The 25463-nt window shown below is 48.1% G+C and overlaps 1 protein-coding gene across 4 annotated transcripts in view; it reads left to right on the forward strand.

The window, feature by feature from the left end:
* LOC128658211 (uncharacterized) overlaps positions 1-25463 on the forward strand; it is a 149781-nt gene that overhangs the window by 20089 nt on the left and 104229 nt on the right. For all 4 annotated transcript variants that reach the window (XM_053712740.1, XM_053712744.1, XM_053712741.1 and 1 more), the window contains exons 4-8: positions 6371-6437; positions 7728-7984; positions 10754-10871; positions 11726-11905; positions 12992-13147. In XM_053712740.1, coding sequence (XP_053568715.1) covers positions 6371-6437; positions 7728-7984; positions 10754-10871; positions 11726-11905; positions 12992-13147 — 778 coding nt within the window. The remainder of the gene's footprint in view (positions 1-6370; positions 6438-7727; positions 7985-10753; positions 10872-11725; positions 11906-12991; positions 13148-25463) is intronic.

The following is a 25463-nucleotide window of genomic DNA, read 5'->3' on the forward strand; positions in this document are numbered from 1 at the left end:
TTTTATTTTTTGTACTTTAGTTAGTTTATTTAATTGTATTTATTTGTAGGTATTGTATTTAATTAATTTATTGATAGTGTAGTGTTAGGTTTAATTGTGGGTAATTGTAGGTATTTTATTTAATTAATTTATTGATAGTGTAGTGTTAGGTTTAATTGTAACTTAGGTTAGGATTTATTTTACAGGTAATTTTGTAATTATTTTAACTAGGTAGCTATTAAAGAGTAAATAACTATTTAATAGATATTGTACCTGGTTAAAATAATTACAAAGTTGCCTGTAAAATAAATGTTAATCCTAAAATAGCTACAATATAATTATAATTTATATTGTAGCTATATTAGTTTATTTTACAGGTAAGTATTTAGCTTTAAATTGGATTAATTTATTTAATAAGAGTTAATTTATTTCGTTAGATTTAAATTATATTTATGTTAGGGGGGTGTTAGTGTTAGGGTTAGACTTAGCTTTAGGGGTTAATACATTTATTATAGTAGCGGTGAGATCCAGTCGGAAGATTAGGGGTTAATTATTGTAGGTAGGTGGAGGCGACGTTGGGGGCGGCAGATTAGGGGTTAATAAATATAATATAGGGGTCGGAGGTGTTAGGGGCAGCAGATTAGGGGTACATAGGTATAATGTAGGTTGCGGCGGTGTATGGAGCGGCAGATTAGGGGTTAATAATAATATGCAGGTGTCAGCGATAACGGGGGCGGCAGATTAGGGGTTAATAAATATAACATAGTGGTCGGCGATGTTAGGGGCAGCAGATTAGGGGTACATAGGTATAATGTAGGTTGCGGCGGTGTACGGAGCGGCAGATTAGGGGTTAATAATAATATGCAGGGGTCAGCGATAGCGGGGGCGGCAGATTAGGGGTTAATAATATAATGCAGGTGTCGGCGATGTCGGGGCGGCAGATTAGGGGTTAATAAGTGTAAGGTTAGGGGTGTTTAGACTCGGGGTACATGTTAGGGTGTTAGGTGCAGACGTAGGAAGTGTTTCCCCATAGGAAACAATGGGGCTGCGTTAGGAGCTGAACGCGGCTTTTTTGCAGGTGTTAGGTTTTTTTTCAGCTCAAACTGCCTCATTGTTTCCTATGGGGGAATCGTGCACAAGCACGTTTTTGAGGCTGGCCGCGTCCGTAAGCACCGCTGGTATTTAGAGTTGCAGTGGCGGTAAAAATATGCTCTACGCTCCCTTTTTGGAGTCTAACGCAGCCCTTCTGTGAACTCTAAATACCAGCGGTATTTAAAAGGTGCGGGGGGGAAAAAGCACGCGTAGCTAACGCACCCCTTTGGCCGCAGAACTCTAAATCTAGCCGTTAGTGACCTAAATATACAAAAGTAACAATTAAATGTTGTTTCATGATTTGAATAGAACATACCGTTTTAAACAACTTTACTTCTATTATAACAGTTGCTTCATTCTCTTGTTATCCTTTGCTGAAGGAACAGCATTGCACTACTGAGAGCTAGCTGAAGACGTCTAGTTAGCCAATCACAAGAGACAAATGTGTGCAGGCACCAATCAGCAGCTAACTCCCACTAGTGCAGGATATGTGCATATTCTTTTTCAATAAGGGATACCAAGAGAACAAAGCACGTTTGAAAACAGAAGTGAATTTAAAAGGGTCTTAAAATTACATTCTCTATCTGAATCATTCAAGGTTAATTTTGACTTCCCTATCCCTTTAATAAATGTATATCGTAAAACCACCAATCCATAAAGTGCACGTGCACACTGTGAATAAGCAGCAGATAAGTATTATCATTTGTATTATTGTGAGATGTTGCACTGTCACAGGCTTAGAACAAAGATACATCGGCCACTATTTAAGAAAGTCTGGCGGACCGTCAGTGCGGATCAGGTCCGCAAGACCTCGCTGAATACGTCGAGCGTATTGCTCACCGTATTCAGCATTGCACCAGCAGCTCACAAGAGCTGCTGGTGCAACGCTGCCCACTGCAGCCTCGCGGCCAATAGGCCGCCAGCAGGGGGGTGTCAATCAACCCGATCGTACTCGATCGGGTTGATTTCCGGCGATGTCTGTCCGCCTGCTCAGAGCAGGCCGACAGGTTATGGAGCAGCGGTCTTTGTGACCGCTGCTTCATAACAGACAGTGGAGGGCAGCATAGCCCGTAACACACCGCTGCTTCATAACTGATGTTTCTGGCGAGTCTGCAGACTCGCCAGAAACACGGGGCATCAAGCTCCATTCAGAGCATGATAGATAGGCCCCATCAGCTTCACATGCTACAGCTGGTTAGTTTAGAAACCTCTGTCCTAAGCAAATCTAACTTCTACATTAGCCTGGTATAGTGCAAATAAACCTGCTTGTGGCCGTCTGCAGAACCTCTGTCCTAAGCAAATCTAACTTCTACATTAGCCTGGTATAGTGCAAATAAACCTGCTTGTGGCCGTCTGCAGAACCTCTGTCCTAAGCAAATCTAACTTCTACATTAGCCTGGTATAGTGCAAATAAACCTGCTTGTGGCCGTCTGCAGAACCTCTGTCCTAAGCAAATCTAACTTCTACATTAGCCTGGTATAGTGCAAATAAACCTGCTTGTGGCCCGTCTGCAGAACCTCTGTCCTAAGCAAATCTAACTTCTACATTAGCCTGGTATAGTGCAAATAAACCTGCTTGTGGCCGTCTGCAGAACCTCTGTCCTAAGCAAATCTAACTTCTACATTAGCCTGGTATAGTGCAAATAAACCTGCTTGTGGCCCGTCTGCAGAACCTCTGTCCTAAGCAAATCTAACTTCTACATTAGCCTGGTATAGTGCAAATAAACCTGCTTGTGGCCGTCTGCAGAACCTCTGTCCTAAGCAAATCTAACTTCTACATTAGCCTGGTATAGTGGAAATAAACCTGCTTGTGGCCGTCTGCAGAACCTCTGTCCTAAGCAAATCTAACTTCTACATTAGCCTGGTATAGTGCAAATAAACCTGCTTGTGGCCGTCTGCAGAACCTCTGTCCTAAGCAAATCTAACTTCTACATTAGCCTGGTATAGTGCAAATAAACCTGCTTGTGGCCGTCTGCAGAACCTCTGTCCTAAGCAAATCTAACTTCTACATTAGCCTGGTATAGTGCAAATAAACCTGCTTGTGGCCGTCTGCAGAACCTCTGTCGTAAGCAAATCTAACTTCTACATTAGCCTGGTATAGTGCAAATAAACCTGCTTGTGGCCGTCTGCAGAACCTCTGTCCTAAGCAAATCTAACTTCTACATTAGCCTGGTATAGTGCAAATAAACCTGCTTGTGGCCGTCTGCAGAACCTCTGTCCTAAGCAAATCTAACTTCTACATTAGCCTGGTATAGTGCAAATAAACCTGCTTGTGGCCGTCTGCAGAACCTCTGTCCTAAGCAAATCTAACTTCTACATTAGCCTGGTATAGTGCAAATAAACCTGCTTGTGGCCGTCTGCAGAACCTCTGTCCTAAGCAAATCTAACTTCTACATTAGCCTGGTATAGTGCAAATAAACCTGCTTGTGGCCATCTGCAGAACCTCTGTCCTAAGCAAATCTAACTTCTACATTAGCCTGGTATAGTGCAAATAAACCTGATTGTGGCCGTCTGCAGTTTGCTGTAAATATGATAAAAAACACAAGTTAACAATATTGTTTTTAAATGCTAAAAAGGTTAAAACTTTTTATTCAGCTTTTGAAACTTAGGGATCTATTGATGGTCCTTAAAGGGACACTCAAGTCAAAATAATCTTATGATTCAGACAGAGCAGCAGTTTTAAGACACTTTCTAATTTACTGCCATTATCAAATTTTGCAAATTTTTTTATATTCACACTTTCTGGGGAACACGATCCTACTAAGCATGCGCACAAGCTCACAGGGTATACATGTACTAGTCTGTGATTGGCTGATGTCTGTCACATGATACAGGGGGCTGGAAATTGGGAGAACAAATAAAAATAATTCAGAAAAAAATCTACTGCTTATTTGAAATTCAGAGTAGGGGGCCGAACAGAGGCGTAACTAGAAACCACAGGGCCCAGGTGCAAGAATCTAAGAAGGTCGGCATTGGACCAAAATTTCACAAGAACTGCTGGTGCAATGATAAATGCCGACAGCGTACGCTACATTGTATCATGTCCGCTCGCACATTAATAAATAGGCCCCTAGGTGTTAAATCATTGTCCTTTTATTATGCACTTGTATTTCTACTGCAGAAACCTCTGTCCTAAGCAAATCTAACTTCTACATTAGCCTGGTATAGTGCAAATAAACCTGCTTGTGGCCGTCTGCAGAACCTCTGTCCTAAGCAAATCTAACTTCTACATTAGCCTGGTATAGTGCAAATAAACCTGCTTGTGGCCGTCTGCAGAACCTCTGTCCTAAGCAAATCTAACTTCTACATTAGCCTGGTATAGTGCAAATAAACCTGCTTGTGGCCGTCTGCAGAACCTCTGTCCTAAGCAAATCTAACTTCTACATTAGCCTGGTATAGTGCAAATAAACCTGCTTGTGGCCCGTCTGCAGAACCTCTGTCCTAAGCAAATCTAACTTCTACATTAGCCTGGTATAGTGCAAATAAACCTGCTTGTGGCCGTCTGCAGAACCTCTGTCCTAAGCAAATCTAACTTCTACATTAGCCTGGTATAGTGCAAATAAACCTGCTTGTGGCCCGTCTGCAGAACCTCTGTCCTAAGCAAATCTAACTTCTACATTAGCCTGGTATAGTGCAAATAAACCTGCTTGTGGCCGTCTGCAGAACCTCTGTCCTAAGCAAATCTAACTTCTACATTAGCCTGGTATAGTGGAAATAAACCTGCTTGTGGCCGTCTGCAGAACCTCTGTCCTAAGCAAATCTAACTTCTACATTAGCCTGGTATAGTGCAAATAAACCTGCTTGTGGCCGTCTGCAGAACCTCTGTCCTAAGCAAATCTAACTTCTACATTAGCCTGGTATAGTGCAAATAAACCTGCTTGTGGCCGTCTGCAGAACCTCTGTCCTAAGCAAATCTAACTTCTACATTAGCCTGGTATAGTGCAAATAAACCTGCTTGTGGCCGTCTGCAGAACCTCTGTCGTAAGCAAATCTAACTTCTACATTAGCCTGGTATAGTGCAAATAAACCTGCTTGTGGCCGTCTGCAGAACCTCTGTCCTAAGCAAATCTAACTTCTACATTAGCCTGGTATAGTGCAAATAAACCTGCTTGTGGCCGTCTGCAGAACCTCTGTCCTAAGCAAATCTAACTTCTACATTAGCCTGGTATAGTGCAAATAAACCTGCTTGTGGCCGTCTGCAGAACCTCTGTCCTAAGCAAATCTAACTTCTACATTAGCCTGGTATAGTGCAAATAAACCTGCTTGTGGCCGTCTGCAGAACCTCTGTCCTAAGCAAATCTAACTTCTACATTAGCCTGGTATAGTGCAAATAAACCTGCTTGTGGCCATCTGCAGAACCTCTGTCCTAAGCAAATCTAACTTCTACATTAGCCTGGTATAGTGCAAATAAACCTGATTGTGGCCGTCTGCAGTTTGCTGTAAATATGATAAAAAACACAAGTTAACAATATTGTTTTTAAATGCTAAAAAGGTTAAAACTTTTTATTCAGCTTTTGAAACTTAGGGATCTATTGATGGTCCTTAAAGGGACACTCAAGTCAAAATAATCTTATGATTCAGACAGAGCAGCAGTTTTAAGACACTTTCTAATTTACTGCCATTATCAAATTTTGCAAATTTTTTTATATTCACACTTTCTGGGGAACACGATCCTACTAAGCATGCGCACAAGCTCACAGGGTATACATGTACTAGTCTGTGATTGGCTGATGTCTGTCACATGATACAGGGGGCTGGAAATTGGGAGAACAAATAAAAATAATTCAGAAAAAAATCTACTGCTTATTTGAAATTCAGAGTAGGGGGCCGAACAGAGGCGTAACTAGAAACCACAGGGCCCAGGTGCAAGAATCTAAGAAGGTCGGCATTGGACCAAAATTTCACAAGAACTGCTGGTGCAATGATAAATGCCGACAGCGTACGCTACATTGTATCATGTCCGCTCGCACATTAATAAATAGGCCCCTAGGTGTTAAATCATTGTCCTTTTATTATGCACTTGTATTTCTACTGCATTGAGTGGCCCTTTAAGGACGGATTTCTCACTGGCTGACTAGTAATTTATTGGAGAACAATGATACGCACCAAAAGCATAAAAACAAAACATCTCTCAGTATAGAGACAACTGTTTGAAAAAATGTAAAAACAAACATCAACAGATATTAAAATTGCCTATTTTTATGTTACTTTAAGAGATAGATTAGGACCAGCTTAGTACAATTGTAGAGTGACAATAGGGTTTAAACAGTACTCATTACTTTTTTCCTCACTACCTATAGAGGGAGGACTACTGCAGATGACCAAGAGGATGAGGCAATGCAAAGTCTTCCACATGAAGCCTCAGAGGTAGGTCCATGAAGTTTGTACCCACAGATACCTTAGTAGTGACATGAAGCCTCAGAGGTAGGTCCATGACGTTTGTACCCACAGATACCTTAGTAGTGACATGAAGCCTCAGAGGTAGGTCCATGAAGTTATTACCCACAGATACCTTAGTAGTGACATGAAGCCTCAGAGGTAGGTCCATGAAGTTTGTACCCACAGATACCTTAGTAGTGACATGAAGCCTCAGAGGTAGGTCCATGAAGTTTGTACCCACAGATACCTTAGTAGTGACATGAAGCCTCAGAGGTAGGTCTATGAAGTTTGTACCCACAGATACCTTAGTAGTGACATGAAGCCTCAGAGGTAGGTCCATGAAGTTTGTACCCACAGATACCTTAGTAGTGACATGAAGCCTCAGAGGTAGATCCATGACGTTTGTACCCACAGATACCTTAGTAGTGACCTGAAGCCTCAGAGGTAGGTCCATGAAGTTTGTACCCACAGATACCTTAGTAGTGATATTTTCACATAACTGAGCTGTCAATAAGGTAAAAATGTAACTTTAATGATTCAGTTTTAATCAACTTTCCAATTGATTTCTGTTATCAAATTTGCTTTGTTCTCTTGGCATTCTCTGTTGGAGAGCATAGCTATGTAGGCTCAGGAGCAGAAATACATGAGCTAGCTGCTGATTGGTGGCTATAAACATATGCCTGTTGTCATTGGCTCACCAGATGTATTCAGCTAGCACCCAGTAGTGCGTTGTTGCTCCTTCGTCAAAGAATACTAGAGATGTGCGTTTGGCAGTTTCGTTCATTGATGAATGCGGAAGTAAGAGGCTGCTTTCGGTATTTGGCTCTTTTCAGAAACCAAATATCCTCTTGTGGAAGTGAAACACACAAAGATCTGTGGAAATCCAGTTTCACTTGCACAAGAGGATATTCGGTTTCCGAAAAGATACAAATACCGAAAGCAGCCTCTTACATCCGCATTCATCAATGAACGAAACTGCAGAATGCACATCTCTAAAGGATACCAAGAGAATGAAGCAAATTTGATAATAGAAATAAATTGGAAAGTTGCTTAAACGTGTATCTGAATCATGAATGTTTAATTTTTGTCTTTACGATCTATTTAATGCAATGTCAGTGGTCTTTGAAAGTCACAGAGCTTCAAAGTCCTAGTATTCTCTATGTTACTTTTTAAGTACTAACTAAACTAACGTAGATACAAAATAATACACTTGGGCTTGGAGTTTACAGTAATAATGTTTGCACCTTACATTCTCTTTATGCTTTCTTATGTTTAAAGGTCAGAAAACTGCTTGATGAGCTGGACTCCACGGAGCAGTGGCTGCAGAACCTGGAGGATCTTCTGTCAGAGCCCACAGCCATGAGGAGCCCTCAGGTGATCCGCAAAGATCTGCGCAATATTGCTGTTCTGGAGAAAGAGGTGAAATCACGGGGTATGTCTGTGCACTCATTACGGAACAGAGCAAGAGGACCAAAGGTCTTAGAAGGTCGCAAGAATGAGGAGATGGAGGAGAAGGTGCAGGAGGTGGAAGAGAGGTGAGCATTGGGGAAAAAATCAATACACAAATGGGGTGACAGAGATGGGGTGACACATGTCAATATGAAGGATGTGAAAAAGAAATATTGACAGGAAAAATATTCTAGGCAGGTTAAAGGAAGATGGTTAGAGATATGGATTTGTAGATATAGGAGGTGAGAGACTGAGGAGAAGACATCAAGGTGAGGTGCGGGATGTGAGAGATGACCAAGGTCTTGAGGAGAAAACATGCAGGGTGAGGTGCAGAAGATGGGTGATGAGCAAGGACTTGAGGAGAAGACATGCAGTGTGAGGTGCAGGAACTTGAGGAGAAAACATGCATGGTGAGGTTAGGACATTGGTGATGAATGAGGTCTTGAGAAGAAGGCATTCAGGGTGAGGTGCAGGAGGTGGGAGATGAGTTAGGTCTTGAGGAGAAGACATGCCGGGTGAGGTGCAAGAGGTGGTTGATGAGTAAGTACTTGAAGAGAATACATGTGAGGTGCAGGAGATGGGTGATGAGCAATGACTTGAGGAGAAGACATGCATTGTAAGGTCCAGGAGATAGGTAATAAGCAAGAACTTGAGGAGAAGGCATGCAGGGTGAGATGTAGAAAGTGATTGATGAGTGAGGACCTGAGGAGAAGACATGTAGGGTGAGGTGCTGGAGGTGAGTGATGAGCAAGGACTTGAGAAGAAGACATGCAGGGTGAGATGCAGGAGGTGAGAAACAAGTGAGGATTTGAAGAGGACAACTGCAGGGTGAGGTGCAGGAGGTAGATGATAAGCAACAGCTTTAAGAGAAAACATGCAGGTGGAAGTGCAGGAGGTGAATGATGAGCAAGGACTTCATGAGAAGACATGAATGGTGAGCTGCAAGTCTTAGGTGATGAGCAAGGACTGGAGGAGACACGCAGGGTGAGTTGCAGGAGGTGGGTGATGAGCAAGGAGATGAGGAGGAGAGATGCAGGGTGGGATGCAGGAAGTGGGTGATGAGCAAGGAGTTGAGGAGGAGAGATGCAGGGTATGGTGCAAGAGGTGGGTGTTGAGCAAGGATTTGAGGAGAAGACATGCAGGGTTAGGTGCAGGAGGTGGGTGATGAGCAAGGACATGAGGGGAAGACATGCAGGGTTAGGTGCAGGAGGTGGGTGATGAGCAAGGAAATGAGAAGAAGACATGCAGGGTTAGGTGCAGAAGGTGGGTGATGTACAAGGACTTGAGGAGAAGACATGCAGGGTTAGGTGCAGGAGGTGGGTAATGTACAAGGACTTGAGGAGAAGACATGCAGGGTGAGATGCAGGAGGTGGGTGATGAGCAGGGACTTGAGGATAAAAACAAGCATTGTGAGGCTTAAGAGGTGGATGATGAACAAGAACTTGAGGAGAAGACATGCAGGGTGAGGTGCAGGAGGTGGGTGATGAGCAAGGACTTAAAGGGACAGTCTAGGCCAAAATAAACTTTCATGATTCAGATAGAGCATGTAATTTTAAACAATTTTCCAATTTACTTTTATCACCAATTTTGCTTTGTTCCCTTGGTATTCTTAGTTGAAAGCTTAACCTAGGAGGTTCATATGCTAATTTCTTAGAACTTGAAGCCCACCTCTTTTCAGAATGCATTTTAACAGTTTTCACCACTAGAGGGTGTTAGTTCACGTATTTCATATAGATAACACTGTGCTCGTGCACGTGAAGTTATCTGGGAGCAGGCACTGATTGGCTAAACTGCAAGTCTGTCAAAAGAACTGAAATAAAGGGGCAGTTTGCAGAGGCTTAGATACAAGATAATCACAGAGGTTAAAAGTATATTAATATAACTGTGTTGGTTATGTAAAACTGGGGAATGGGTAATAAAGGCATTATCTATCTTTTAAAACAATAAAAATTCTGGTGTAGACTGTCCCTTTAAGGAGGAGACATGCAGGGTGAGGTGTAGGAAGTGGATGATGAACAAGAACTTGAGGAAAAGATATGCAGGGTGAGGTGTAGGAGGTGGGCGATGAACAAGAACTTGAGGAGAAGATATGCAGGGTGAGGTGTAGGAGGTGGGTGATGAACAAGAACTTGAGGAGAAGACATGCAGGGTGAGGTGCAGGAGGTGGGTGATGAGCAAGGACTTGAGAAGAAGACATGCAGGGTGAGATGCAGGAGGTGAGAAACAAGTGAGGATTTGAGGAGGACAACTGCAGGGTGAGGTGCAGGAGGTAGATGATAAGCAACAGCTTTAAGAGAAAACATGCAGGTGGAAGTGCAGGAGGTGAATGGTGAGCAAGGACTTCATGAGAAGACATGAATGGTGAGCTGCAAGTCTTAGGTGATGAGCAAGGACAGGAGGAGACACGCAGGGTGAGTTGCAGGAGGTGGGTGATGAGCAAGGAGTTGAGGAGGAGAGATGCAGGGTGGGATGCAGGAGGTGGGTGATGAGCAAGGAGTTGAGGAGGAGAGATGCAGGGTATGGTGCAGGAGGTGGGTGTTGAGCAAGGATTTGAGGAGAAGACATGCAGGGTTAGGTGCAGGAGGTGGGTGATGAGCAAGGACATGAGGGGAAGACATGCAGGGTTAGGTGCAGGAGGTGGGTGATGAGCAAGGACTTGAGGAGACGACGTGCAGGGTGAGGTGCAGGAGGTGGGTGATGAGCAGGGACTTGAGGATAAAAACATGCATTGTGAGGTTTAAGAGGTGGATGATGAACAAGAACTTGAGGAGAAGACATGCAGGGTGAGGTGCAAGAGGTAAAAATTAAATATAAACTAGCTAGTAGAGATAATTATCCCTCTGATCCTATTGCAGGTTCCGTATGGTGCAAGATGTCCTCCGGCGCCGTGTGTCAGATCTCAGGGATTCTTTAGTTCTCTCAGAATTCATGAAGGTTGTTCAGATGGAGGAGGAGAAGAGAAACAAAGAGTTGGTGAGCGTGGAAAAATAATGAGCATGGAACTGGAGAGCACTGCAGTGTGTGCATGTGCTAGTATGTGCACTTCTGTGTTCATGTATACGTGTTTGTCTGTACATGCATGTGTGTCTGCATGTGCACTTCTGTGTGTGTCTGCATGTCTATGTGTTTGTCTGTACCTGCATGTGTGTGCGCACATGCACTTCTGCATGCTTGCCTGCATGTGTATGTGTTTGCCTGTACATGTGTGGGTGGGTTTGTGTGTACATGCCAGTTTTGGAGGTGACATTTGTGAGACAGTTTAAGAGCTTCTCTTTTAAATATTTATGATGTCTGTGATTAAGTAAAAACTGTGGCTATGTATGTAGCATGACAGAAGTTTTCCATTGGTTTCTGGGTTCCATTAAAGGGACACTGAACCCAAATTTTTTATTTCGTGATTCAGATAGAGCATGCAATTTTAAGAAACTTTCTAATTTACTCCTATTATCAATTTTTCTTCGTTCTCTTGCTATCTTTATTTGAAAAAGAAGGTAAATAAGCTTTTTTTTGGGGTTCAGTACTCTGGACAGCACTTTTTTATTGGTGGATGAATTTATCCACCAATCAGCAAGGACAACCCAGGTTGTTCACGAAAAATGGGCCCGGGATCTAAACTTACATTTATCTTGCATTTCAAATAAAGATACCAAGAGAATGAAGAAAATTTGATAATAGGAGTAAATTAGAAAGTTGCTTAAAATGTCATGCTCTATCTGAATTATGAAAGAAAAAAATTGGGTTCAGTGTCCCTTTAAGTTCCCCAGAGCATTGTTTCCCTACACAGCGCTGTAGTAGCACAACTGTGGATCTGGTTGTTATCATTTCAGTTAGGTTCCGGAGCACCTGCCAGAGAGGGGCCCCAAGTAACAGAGGCAGATGATTCAGGACGGGAGATCTTCACTCCCCTGGAGGAACTGCAGGAAGCTGTAGAGATGTTAAATGAGGCTGTGAAAGAACGAGAGAGGATGGTCACTGTCACTAAGGAGACAGAAAACCTGGAGAAGAGGGTGAGATATTTGTGGCTGAAGGTAACTGGGTAGATGCAGATGTGTAAAGAGCAGAAACACTTATTGGTATTCACAAACAGCCTCTCCAGTTATCCCATAAGGTTGAGTCACTAAACCTGCTCATCTCGCCATACAGAGTGTGCTCCATAGAATGTCAAAGGAAATGGAGACACTAGAAAGGTTGTTGGTAAATACACCAACAGGGGAACAGTGTTACCCCTAATTATTCCCTGATAGCCCTTGTTAGTCTCAGTTCTCCCTTGCCCACTATAATCATGTGTGACCCGCTATACCCATGTGTGACCCGCTATACCCATGTGTGACCCGCTGTACCCATGTGTGAACCGCTATACCCATATGTGACCCGCTTTACCCATATGTGACCCGCTATACCCATATGTGACCCGCTGTACCCATGTGTGACCCGCTATACCCATGTGTGACCCGCTATACCCATGTGTGACCCGCTATACCCATATGTGACCCGCTATACCCATATGTGACCCGCTGTACCCATATGTGACCCGCTATACCCATATGTGACCCGCTGTACCCATGTGTGACCCGCTATACCCATATGTGACCCGCTATACCCATGTGTGACCCGCTATACCCATGTGTGAACCGCTATACCCATGTGTGAACTGCTATACCCATATGTGACCCGCTGTACCCATATGTGACCCGCTATACCCATGTGTGATTTAGAGGCTTTCTTAGTAGGAGGTTGTATCACTTAGTAGGAGTCTTTGTCACTCAATAGAAGGCTTTGTCACTCAATAGAAGGCTTTGTCACTCAATAGAAGGCTTTGTCACTCAATAGAAGGTTGTGCGACTCAATAGAAGGCTTTGTCACTCAATAGAAGGCTTTGTCACTCAATAGAAGGCTTTGTCACTCAATAGAAGGTTGTGTGACTCAATAGAAGGTTGTGTGACTCAATTGGAGAGTGGGAGACAGAGTGGATTGAATTGTCCATCAGAGAACAGATGTATCACTAGGAGAGTAGGCCCATTCACTGCATGGCAGTGTCTTTAATTAGAGCCAGTGGTGCAGCAGAACTTACCCTCATTCTCTCTACTCTTAAGCTCTCAGTGGTAGTCAGAATGGTCAACTGTGCTAAATGCCGACTGAATAAGCTAAAGATGGAAACTGAGGAAGCTGAGCAGAGCTATGTTGTAATGAGACACCAGGAAGAGCTAACAGATCTGCAGGGATTGTTTATACAGCAACAGGACCTTGAGGTGAGAACTCATCTACAGAACTACACTGTGTGTATCAGGTGCAACACCACACATCTGCTGCCGCATAACACCCTGCACCTGAGCAACAACACCACACATCTGCTGCCGCATAACATCCTGCACCTGAGCAACAACACCACACATCTGCTGCCGCATAACACCCTGCACCTGAGCAACAACACTACACATCTGCTGCCGCATAACATCCTGCACCTGAGCAACAACACCACACATCTGCTGCCGCATAACATCCTGCACCTGAGCAACAACACCACACATCTGCTGCCGCATAACATCCTGCACCTGAGCAACAACACCACACATCTGCTGCCACATAACACCCTGCACCTGAGCAACAACACCACACATCTGCTGCCGCATAACACCCTGCACCTGAGCAACAACACCACACATCTGCTGCCACATAACACCCTGCACCTGAGCAACAACACCACACATCTGCTGCCACATAACACCCTGCACCTGAGCAACAACACCACACATCTGCTGCCACATAACATCCTGCACCTGAGCAACAACACCACACATCTGCTGCCACATAACACCCTGCACCTGAGCAACAACACCACACATCCGCTGCCGCATAACACCCTGCACCTGAGCAACAACACCACACATCTGCTGCCACATAACACCCTGCACCTGAGCAACAACACCACACATCTGCTGCCACATAACACCCTGCACCTGAGCAACAACACCACACATCCGCTGCCACATAACACCCTGCACCTGAGCAACAACACCACACATCTGCTGCCACATAACACCCTGCACCTGAGCAACAACACCACACATCTGCTGCCACATAACACCCTGCACCTGAGCAACAACACCACACATCTGCTGCCACATAACACCCTGCACCTGAGCAACAACACCACACATCCGCTGCCGCATAACACCCTGCACCTGAGCAACAACACCACACATCTGCTGCCACATAACACCCTGCACCTGAGCAACAACACCACACATCTGCTGCCACATAACACCCTGCACCTGAGCAACAACACCACACATCTGCTGCCGCATAACATCCTGCACCTGAGCAACAACACCACACATCTGCTGCCACATAACACCCTGCACCTGAGCAACAACACCACACATCTGCTGCCACATAACACCCTGCACCTGAGCAACAACACCACACATCTGCTGCCGCATAACATCCTGCACCTGAGCAACAACACCACACATCTGCTGCCACATAACACCCTGAACCTGAGCAACAACACCACACATCTGCTGCCGCATAACATCCTGCACCTGAGCAACAACACCACACATCTGCTGCCACATAACACCCTGAACCTGAGCAACAACACCACACATCTGCTGCCGCATAACACCCTGAACCTGAGCAACAACACCACACATCCGCTGCCACATAACACCCTGCACCTGAGCAACAACACCACACATCCGCTGCCGCATAACATCCTGCACCTGAGCAACAACACCACACATCCGCTGCCGCATAACACCCTGAACCTGAGCAACAACACCACACATCCGCTGCCGCATAACACCCTGCACCTGAGCAACAACACCACACATCCGCTGCCGCATAACATCCTGCACCTGAGCAACAACACCACACATCCGCTGCCACATAACATCCTGCACCTGAGCAACAACACCACACATCCGCTGCCACATAACATCCTGCACCTGAGCAACAACACCACACATCTGCTGCCGCATAACATCCTGCACCTGAGCAACAACACCAAACATCTGCTGCCGCATAACATCCTGCACCTGAGCAACAACACCACACATCCGCTGCCACATAACATCCTGCACCTGAGCAACAACACCACACATCCGCTGCCACATAACATCCTGCACCTGAGCAACAACACCACACATCCGCTGCCACATAACATCCTGCACCTGAGCAACAACACCACACATCCGCTGCCACATAACACCCTGCACCTGAGCAACAACACCACACATCCGCTGCCACATAACATCCTGCACCTGAGCAACAACACCACACATCTGCTGCCACATAACATCCTGCACCTGAGCAACAACACCACACATCTGCTGTTGCATAATGCCCTGCACCTGAGCAACAACACCACACATCCGCTGCCACATAACATCCTGTACCTGAGCAACAACACCACACATCTGCTGCCACATAACACCCTGCACCTGAGCAACAACACTACACATCCGCTGCCACATAACATCCTGCACCTGAGCAACAACACCAAACATCTGCTGCCACATAACACCCTGCACCTGAGCAACAACACCACACATCCGCTGCCACATAACACCCTGCACCTGAGCAACAACACCACACATCTGCTGCCACATAACACCCTGCACCTGAGCAACAACACTACACATCCGCTGCCACATAACACCCTGCACCTGAGCAACAACACCACACATCCGCTGCCACATAACACCCTGCACCTGAGCAACAACACCACACATCTGCTGCCACATAACACCCTGCACCTGAGCAACAACACCACACATCTGCTGCCACATAACACCCTGCACCTGAGCAACAACACTACACATCCGCTGCCACATAACACCCTGCACCTGAGCAACAACACCACACATCCGCTGCCACATAACACCCTGCACCTGAGCAACAACACTACACATCTGCTGCCGCATAACACCCTGCACCTGAGCAACAACACTACACATCTGCTACCGCATTACACCCTGCACCTGAGCAACAACACCACACATCCGCTGCCACATAACACCCTGCACCTGAGCAACAACACCACACATCCGCTGCCGCATAACATCCTGCACCTGAGCAACAACACCACACATCTGCTGCCGCATAACACCCTGCACCTGAGCAACAACACCACACATCCGCTGCCACATAACACCCTGCACCTGAGCAACAACACCACACATCCGCTGCCACATAACACCCTGCACCTGAGCAACAACACCACACATCTGCTGCCGCATAACATCCTGCACCTGAGCAACAACACCACACATCCGCTGCCGCATAACATCCTGCACCTGAGCAACAACACCACACATCTGCTGCCGCATAACACCCTGCACCTGAGCAACAACACCACACATCTGCTGCCGCATAACACCCTGCACCTGAGCAACAACACTACACATCTGCTGCCACATAACACCCTGCACCTGAGCAACAACACCACACATCCGCTGCCACATAACACCCTGCACCTGAGCAACAACACCACACATCTGCTGCCGCATAACATCCTGCACCTGAGCAACAACACTACACATCCGCTGCCGCATAACACCCTGCACCTGAGCAACAACACCACACATCTGCTGCCGCATAAAATCCTGCACCTGAGCAACAACACTACACATCTGCTGCCGCATAACACCCTGCACCTGAGCAACAACACTACACATCCGCTGCCACATAACACCCTGCACCTGAGCAACAACACCACACATCTGCTGCCGCATAACATCCTGCACCTGAGCAACAACACCACACATCTGCTGCCACATAACACCCTGCACCTGAGCAACAACACCACACATCCGCTGCCACATAACATCCTGCACCTGAGCAACAACACCACACTTCTGCTGCCGCATAACACCCTGCACCTGAGCAACAACACTACACATCCGCTGCCACATAACACCCTGCACCTGAGCAACAACACCACACATCCGCTGCCACATAACACCCTGCACCTGAGCAACAACACCACACATCCGCTGCCGCATAACACCCTGCACCTGAGCAACAACACCACACATCCGCTGCCACATAACACCCTGCACCTGAGCAACAACACCACACATCTGCTGCCGCATAACACCCTGCACCTGAGCAACAACACCACACATCCGCTGCCACATAACACCCTGCACCTGAGCAACAACACCACACATCTGCTGCCGCATAACATCCTGCACCTGAGCAACAACACTACACATCTGCTGCCACATAACACCCTGCACCTGAGCAACAACACTACACATCCGCTGCCGCATAACACCCTGCACCTGAGCAACAACACCACACATCCGCTGCCACATAACACCCTGCACCTGAGCAACAACACCACACATCTGCTGCCGCATAACATCCTGCACCTGAGCAACAACACCACACATCCGCTGCCACATAACATCCTGCACCTGAGCAACAACACCACACATCTGCTGCCACATAACATCCTGCACCTGAGCAACAACACCACACATCTGCTGCCGCATAACATCCTGCACCTGAGCAACAACACTACACATCCGCTGCCACATAACACCCTGCACCTGAGCAACAACACCACACATCTGCTGCCGCATAACATCCTGCACCTGAGCAACAACACCACACATCTGCTGCCACATAACACCCTGCACCTGAGCAACAACACCACACATCTGCTGCCGCATAACACCCTGCACCTGAGCAACAACACCACACATCCGCTGCCACATAACACCCTGCACCTGAGCAACAACACCACACATCTGCTGCCGCATAACATCCTGCACCTGAGCAACAACACTACACATCCGCTGCCGCATAACATCCTGCACCTGAGCAACAACACTACACATCCGCTGCCACATAACACCCTGCACCTGAGCAACAACACTACACATCCGCTGCCGCATAACACCCTGCACCTGAGCAACAACACCACACATCTGCTGCCGCATAACATCCTGCACCTGAGCAACAACACCACACATCTGCTGCCGCATAACATCCTGCACCTGAGCAACAACACTACACATCCGCTGCCACATAACACCCTGCACCTGAGCAACAACACCACACATCTGCTGCCGCATAACATCCTGCACCTGAGCAACAACACTACACATCCGCTGCCGCATAACATCCTGCACCTGAGCAACAACACCACACATCCGCTGCCACATAACACCCTGCACCTGAGCAACAACACCACACATCTGCTGCCGCATAACATCCTGCACCTGAGCAACAACACTACACATCCGCTGCCACATAACACCCTGCACCTGAGCAACAACACCACACATCTGCTGCCGCATAACATCCTGCACCTGAGCAACAACACTACACATCCGCTGCCACATAACACCCTGCACCTGAGCAACAACACCACACATCTGCTGCCGCATAACATCCTGCACCTGAGCAACAACACTACACATCCGCTGCCACATAATATCCTGCACCTGAGCAACAACACCACACATCTGCTGCCGCATAACACCCTGCACCTGAGCAACAACACCACACATCTGCTGCCGCATAACACCCTGCACCTGAGCAACAACACCACACATCTGCTGCCGCATAACATCCTGCACCTGAGCAACAACACTACACATCCGCTGCCACATAACACCCTGCACCTGAGCAACAACACCACACATCTGCTGCGGCATAACACCCTGCACCTGAGCAACAACACTACACATCCGCTGCCACATAACACCCTGCACCTGAGCAACAACACCACACATCTGCTGCCACATAACACCCTGCACCTGAGCAACAACACCACACATCCGCTGCCACATAACACCCTGCACCTGAGCAACAACACCACACATCTGCTGCCACATAACACCCTGCACCTGAGCAACAACACTACACATCTGCTGTTGCATAATGCCCTGCACCTGAGCAACAACACTATACATCCGCTGCCGCATAACATCCTGCACCTGAGCAACAACACTACACATCCGCTGCCGCATAACATCCTGCACCTGAGCAACAACACTACACATCTGCTGCCGCATAACATCCTGCACCTGAGCAACAACACTACACATCCGCTGCCGCATAACATCCTGCACCTGAGCAACAACACTACACATCCGCTGCCACATAACACCCTGCACCTGAGCAACAACACCACACATCTGCTGTTGCATAATGCCCTGCACCTGAGCAACAACACTACACATCCGCTGCCGCATAACATCCTGCACCTGAGCAACAACACTACACATCTGCTGCCGCATAACATCCTGCACCTGAGCAACAACACCACACATCCGCTGCCACATAACACCCTGCACCTGAGCAACAACACCACACATCTGCTGCCGCATAACATCCTGCACCTGAGCAACAACACTACACATCTGCTGCCACATAACACCCTGCACCTGAGCAACAACACCACACATCTGCTGCCGCATAACATCCTGCACCTGAGCAACAACACCACACATCTGCTGCCGCATAACACCCTGCACCTGAGCAACAACACCACACATCTGCTGCCGCATAACATCCTGCACCTGAGCAACAACACTACACATCCGCTGCCACATAACACCCTGCACCTGAGCAACAACACTACACATCCGCTGCCACATAACACCCTGCACCTGAGCAACAACACCACACATCTGCTGCCGCATAACACCCTGCACCTGAGCAACAACACTACACATCTGCTGCCGCATAACACCCTGCACCTGAGCAACAACACCACACATCTGCTGCCGCATAACACCCTGCACCTGAGCAACAACACTACACATCTGCTGCCGCATAACACCCTGCACCTGAGCAACAACACCACACATCTGCTGCCGCATAACACCCTGCACCTGAGCAACAACACCACACATCTGCTGTTGCATAATGCCCTGCACCTGAGCAACAACACTACACATCTGCTGCCGCATAACACCCTGCACCTGAGCAACAACACCACACATCTGCTGTTGCATAATGCCCTGCACCTGAGCAACAACACTACACATCTGCTGCCACATAACACCCTGCACCTGAGCAACAACACCACACATCTGCTGTTGCATAATGCCCTGCACCTGAGCAACAACACTACACATCTGCTGCCGCATAACACCCTGCACCTGAGCAACAACACCACACATCTGCTGTTGCATAATGCCCTGCACCTGAGCAACAACACTACACATCTGCTGCTGCATAATGCCCTGCACCTGAGCAACACCACTACACATCTGCTGCCGCATAACGCCCTGCACCTGAGCAACAACACTACACATCTGCTGCCGCATTACACCCTGCACCTTAGCAACAACACTACACATCTGCTGGCGCATAACACCCTGCACCGTTGCAACAACACTACACATCTGCTGCCGCATAACACCCTGCACCTGAGCAACAACACTACACATCTGCTGCCGCATAACACCCTGCACCTGAGCAACAACACCACACATCTGCTGTTGCATAATGCCCTGCACCTGAGCAACAACACTACACATCTGCTGCCGCATAACACCCTGCACCTGAGCAACAACACCACACATCTGCTGCCGCATTACACCCTGCACCTGAGCAACAACACTACACATCTGCTGCCGCATAACACCCTGCACCTGAGCAACAACACCACACATCCGCTGCCACATAACACCCTGCACCTGAGCAACAACACCACACATCCGCTGCCACATAACACCCTGCACCTGAGCAACAACACCACACATCTGCTGCCGCATAACATCCTGCACCTGAGCAACAACACTACACATCTGCTGCCACATAACACCCTGCACCTGAGCAACAACACTACACATCCGCTGCCGCATAACACCCTGCACCTGAGCAACAACACCACACATCCGCTGCCACATAACACCCTGCACCTGAGCAACAACACCACACATCTGCTGCCGCATAACATCCTGCACCTGAGCAACAACACCACACATCCGCTGCCACATAACATCCTGCACCTGAGCAACAACACCACACATCTGCTGCCACATAACATCCTGCACCTGAGCAACAACACCACACATCTGCTGCCGCATAACATCCTGCACCTGAGCAACAACACTACACATCCGCTGCCACATAACACCCTGCACCTGAGCAACAACACCACACATCTGCTGCCGCATAACATCCTGCACCTGAGCAACAACACCACACATCTGCTGCCACATAACACCCTGCACCTGAGCAACAACACCACACATCTGCTGCCGCATAACACCCTGCACCTGAGCAACAACACCACACATCCGCTGCCACATAACACCCTGCACCTGAGCAACAACACCACACATCTGCTGCCGCATAACATCCTGCACCTGAGCAACAACACTACACATCCGCTGCCGCATAACATCCTGCACCTGAGCAACAACACTACACATCCGCTGCCACATAACACCCTGCACCTGAGCAACAACACTACACATCCGCTGCCGCATAACACCCTGCACCTGAGCAACAACACCACACATCTGCTGCCGCATAACATCCTGCACCTGAGCAACAACACCACACATCTGCTGCCGCATAACATCCTGCACCTGAGCAACAACACTACACATCCGCTGCCACATAACACCCTGCACCTGAGCAACAACACCACACATCTGCTGCCGCATAACATCCTGCACCTGAGCAACAACACTACACATCCGCTGCCGCATAACATCCTGCACCTGAGCAACAACACCACACATCCGCTGCCACATAACACCCTGCACCTGAGCAACAACACCACACATCTGCTGCCGCATAACATCCTGCACCTGAGCAACAACACTACACATCCGCTGCCACATAACACCCTGCACCTGAGCAACAACACCACACATCTGCTGCCGCATAACACCCTGCACCTGAGCAACAACACTACACATCCGCTGCCACATAACACCCTGCACCTGAGCAACAACACCACACATCTGCTGCCGCATAACATCCTGCACCTGAGCAACAACACTACACATCCGCTGCCACATAATATCCTGCACCTGAGCAACAACACCACACATCTGCTGCCGCATAACACCCTGCACCTGAGCAACAACACCACACATCTGCTGCCGCATAACACCCTGCACCTGAGCAACAACACCACACATCTGCTGCCGCATAACATCCTGCACCTGAGCAACAACACTACACATCCGCTGCCACATAACACCCTGCACCTGAGCAACAACACCACACATCTGCTGCGGCATAACACCCTGCACCTGAGCAACAACACTACACATCCGCTGCCACATAACACCCTGCACCTGAGCAACAACACCACACATCTGCTGCCACATAACACCCTGCACCTGAGCAACAACACCACACATCCGCTGCCACATAACACCCTGCACCTGAGCAACAACACCACACATCTGCTGCCACATAACACCCTGCACCTGAGCAACAACACTACACATCTGCTGTTGCATAATGCCCTGCACCTGAGCAACAACACTATACATCCGCTGCCGCATAACATCCTGCACCTGAGCAACAACACTACACATCCGCTGCCGCATAACATCCTGCACCTGAGCAACAACACTACACATCTGCTGCCGCATAACATCCTGCACCTGAGCAACAACACTACACATCCGCTGCCGCATAACATCCTGCACCTGAGCAACAACACTACACATCCGCTGCCACATAACACCCTGCACCTGAGCAACAACACCACACATCTGCTGTTGCATAATGCCCTGCACCTGAGCAACAACACTACACATCCGCTGCCGCATAACATCCTGCACCTGAGCAACAACACTACACATCTGCTGCCGCATAACATCCTGCACCTGAGCAACAACACCACACATCCGCTGCCACATAACACCCTGCACCTGAGCAACAACACCACACATCTGCTGCCGCATAACATCCTGCACCTGAGCAACAACACTACACATCTGCTGCCACATAACACCCTGCACCTGAGCAACAACACCACACATCTGCTGCCGCATAACATCCTGCACCTGAGCAACAACACCACACATCTGCTGCCGCATAACACCCTGCACCTGAGCAACAACACCACACATCTGCTGCCGCATAACATCCTGCACCTGAGCAACAACACTACACATCCGCTGCCACATAACACCCTGCACCTGAGCAACAACACTACACATCCGCTGCCACATAACACCCTGCACCTGAGCAACAACACCACACATCTGCTGCCGCATAACACCCTGCACCTGAGCAACAACACTACACATCTGCTGCCGCATAACACCCTGCACCTGAGCAACAACACCACACATCTGCTGCCGCATAACACCCTGCACCTGAGCAACAACACTACACATCTGCTGCCACATAACACCCTGCACCTGAGCAACAACACCACACATCTGCTGCCGCATAACACCCTGCACCTGAGCAACAACACCACACATCTGCTGTTGCATAATGCCCTGCACCTGAGCAACAACACTACACATCTGCTGCCGCATAACACCCTGCACCTGAGCAACAACACCACACATCTGCTGTTGCATAATGCCCTGCACCTGAGCAACAACACTACACATCTGCTGCCGCATAACATCCTGCACCTGAGCAACAACACCACACATCTGCTGTTGCATAATGCCCTGCACCTGAGCAACAACACTACACATCTGCTGCCGCATAACACCCTGCACCTGAGCAACAACACCACACATCTGCTGTTGCATAATGCCCTGCACCTGAGCAACAACACTACACATCTGCTGCTGCATAATGCCCTGCACCTGAGCAACACCACTACACATCTGCTGCCGCATAACGCCCTGCACCTGAGCAACAACACTACACATCTGCTGCCGCATTACACCCTGCACCTTAGCAACAACACTACACATCTGCTGGCGCATAACACCCTGCACCGTTGCAACAACACTACACATCTGCTGCCGCATAACACCCTGCACCTGAGCAACAACACTACACATCTGCTGCCGCATAACACCCTGCACCTGAGCAACAACACCACACATCTGCTGTTGCATAATGCCCTGCACCTGAGCAACAACACTACACATCTGCTGCCGCATAACACCCTGCACCTGAGCAACAACACCACACATCTGCTGCCGCATTACACCCTGCACCTGAGCAACAACACTACACATCTGCTGCCGCATAACACCCTGCACCTGAGCAACAACACTACACATCTGCTACCGCATTACACCCTGCACCTGAGCAGCAACACTACACATCTGCTGGTGCATAACACCCTGAACCGGAGCAACAACACTACACATCTGCTGCCGCATAACGCCCTGCACCTGAGCAACAACACTACACATCTGCTGCCGCATAACACCTTGCACCTGAGCAACAACACTACACATCTGCTGCCGCATAACACCTTGCACCTGAGCAACAACACTACACATCTGCTGCCGCATAACTCCCTGCACCTGAGCAACAACACTACACATCTGCTGCCGCATAACACCCTGCACCTGAGCAACAACACTACACATCTGCTGCCACATAACACCCTGCACCTGAGCAACAACACCACACATCTGCTGCCGCATAACATCCTGCACCTGAGCAACAACACTACACATCTGCTGCCACATAACACCCTGCACCTGAGCAACAACACCACACATCTGCTGCCGCATAACATCCTGCACCTGAGCAACAACACCACACATCTGCTGCCGCATAACACCCTGCACCTGAGCAACAACACCACACATCTGCTGCCGCATAACATCCTGCACCTGAGCAACAACACTACACATCCGCTGCCACATAACACCCTGCACCTGAGCAACAACACTACACATCCGCTGCCACATAACACCCTGCACCTGAGCAACAACACCACACATCTGCTGCCGCATAACACCCTGCACCTGAGCAACAACACTACACATCTGCTGCCACATAACACCCTGCACCTGAGCAACAACACCACACATCTGCTGCCGCATAACACCCTGCACCTGAGCAACAACACTACACATCTGCTGCCGCATAACACCCTGCACCTGAGCAACAACACCACACATCTGCTGCCGCATAACACCCTGCACCTGAGCAACAACACCACACATCTGCTGTTGCATAATGCCCTGCACCTGAGCAACAACACTACACATCTGCTGCCGCATAACACCCTGCACCTGAGCAACAACACCACACATCTGCTGTTGCATAATGCCCTGCACCTGAGCAACAACACTACACATCTGCTGCCGCATAACACCCTGCACCTTAGCAACAACACCACACATCTGCTGTTGCATAATGCCCTGCACCTGAGCAACAACACTACACATCTGCTGCCGCATAACACCCTGCACCTGAGCAACAACACCACACATCTGCTGTTGCATAATGCCCTGCACCTGAGCAACAACACTACACATCTGCTGCTGCATAATGCCCTGCACCTGAGCAACAACACTACACATCTGCTGCCGCATAACGCCCTGCACCTGAGCAACAACACTACACATCTGCTGCCGCATTACACCCTGCACCTTAGCAACAACACTACACATCTGCTGGCGCATAACACCCTGC

Source organism: Bombina bombina, chromosome 4, assembly GCF_027579735.1.
Source record: "Bombina bombina isolate aBomBom1 chromosome 4, aBomBom1.pri, whole genome shotgun sequence".
NCBI lineage: Eukaryota > Metazoa > Chordata > Amphibia > Anura > Bombinatoridae > Bombina > Bombina bombina.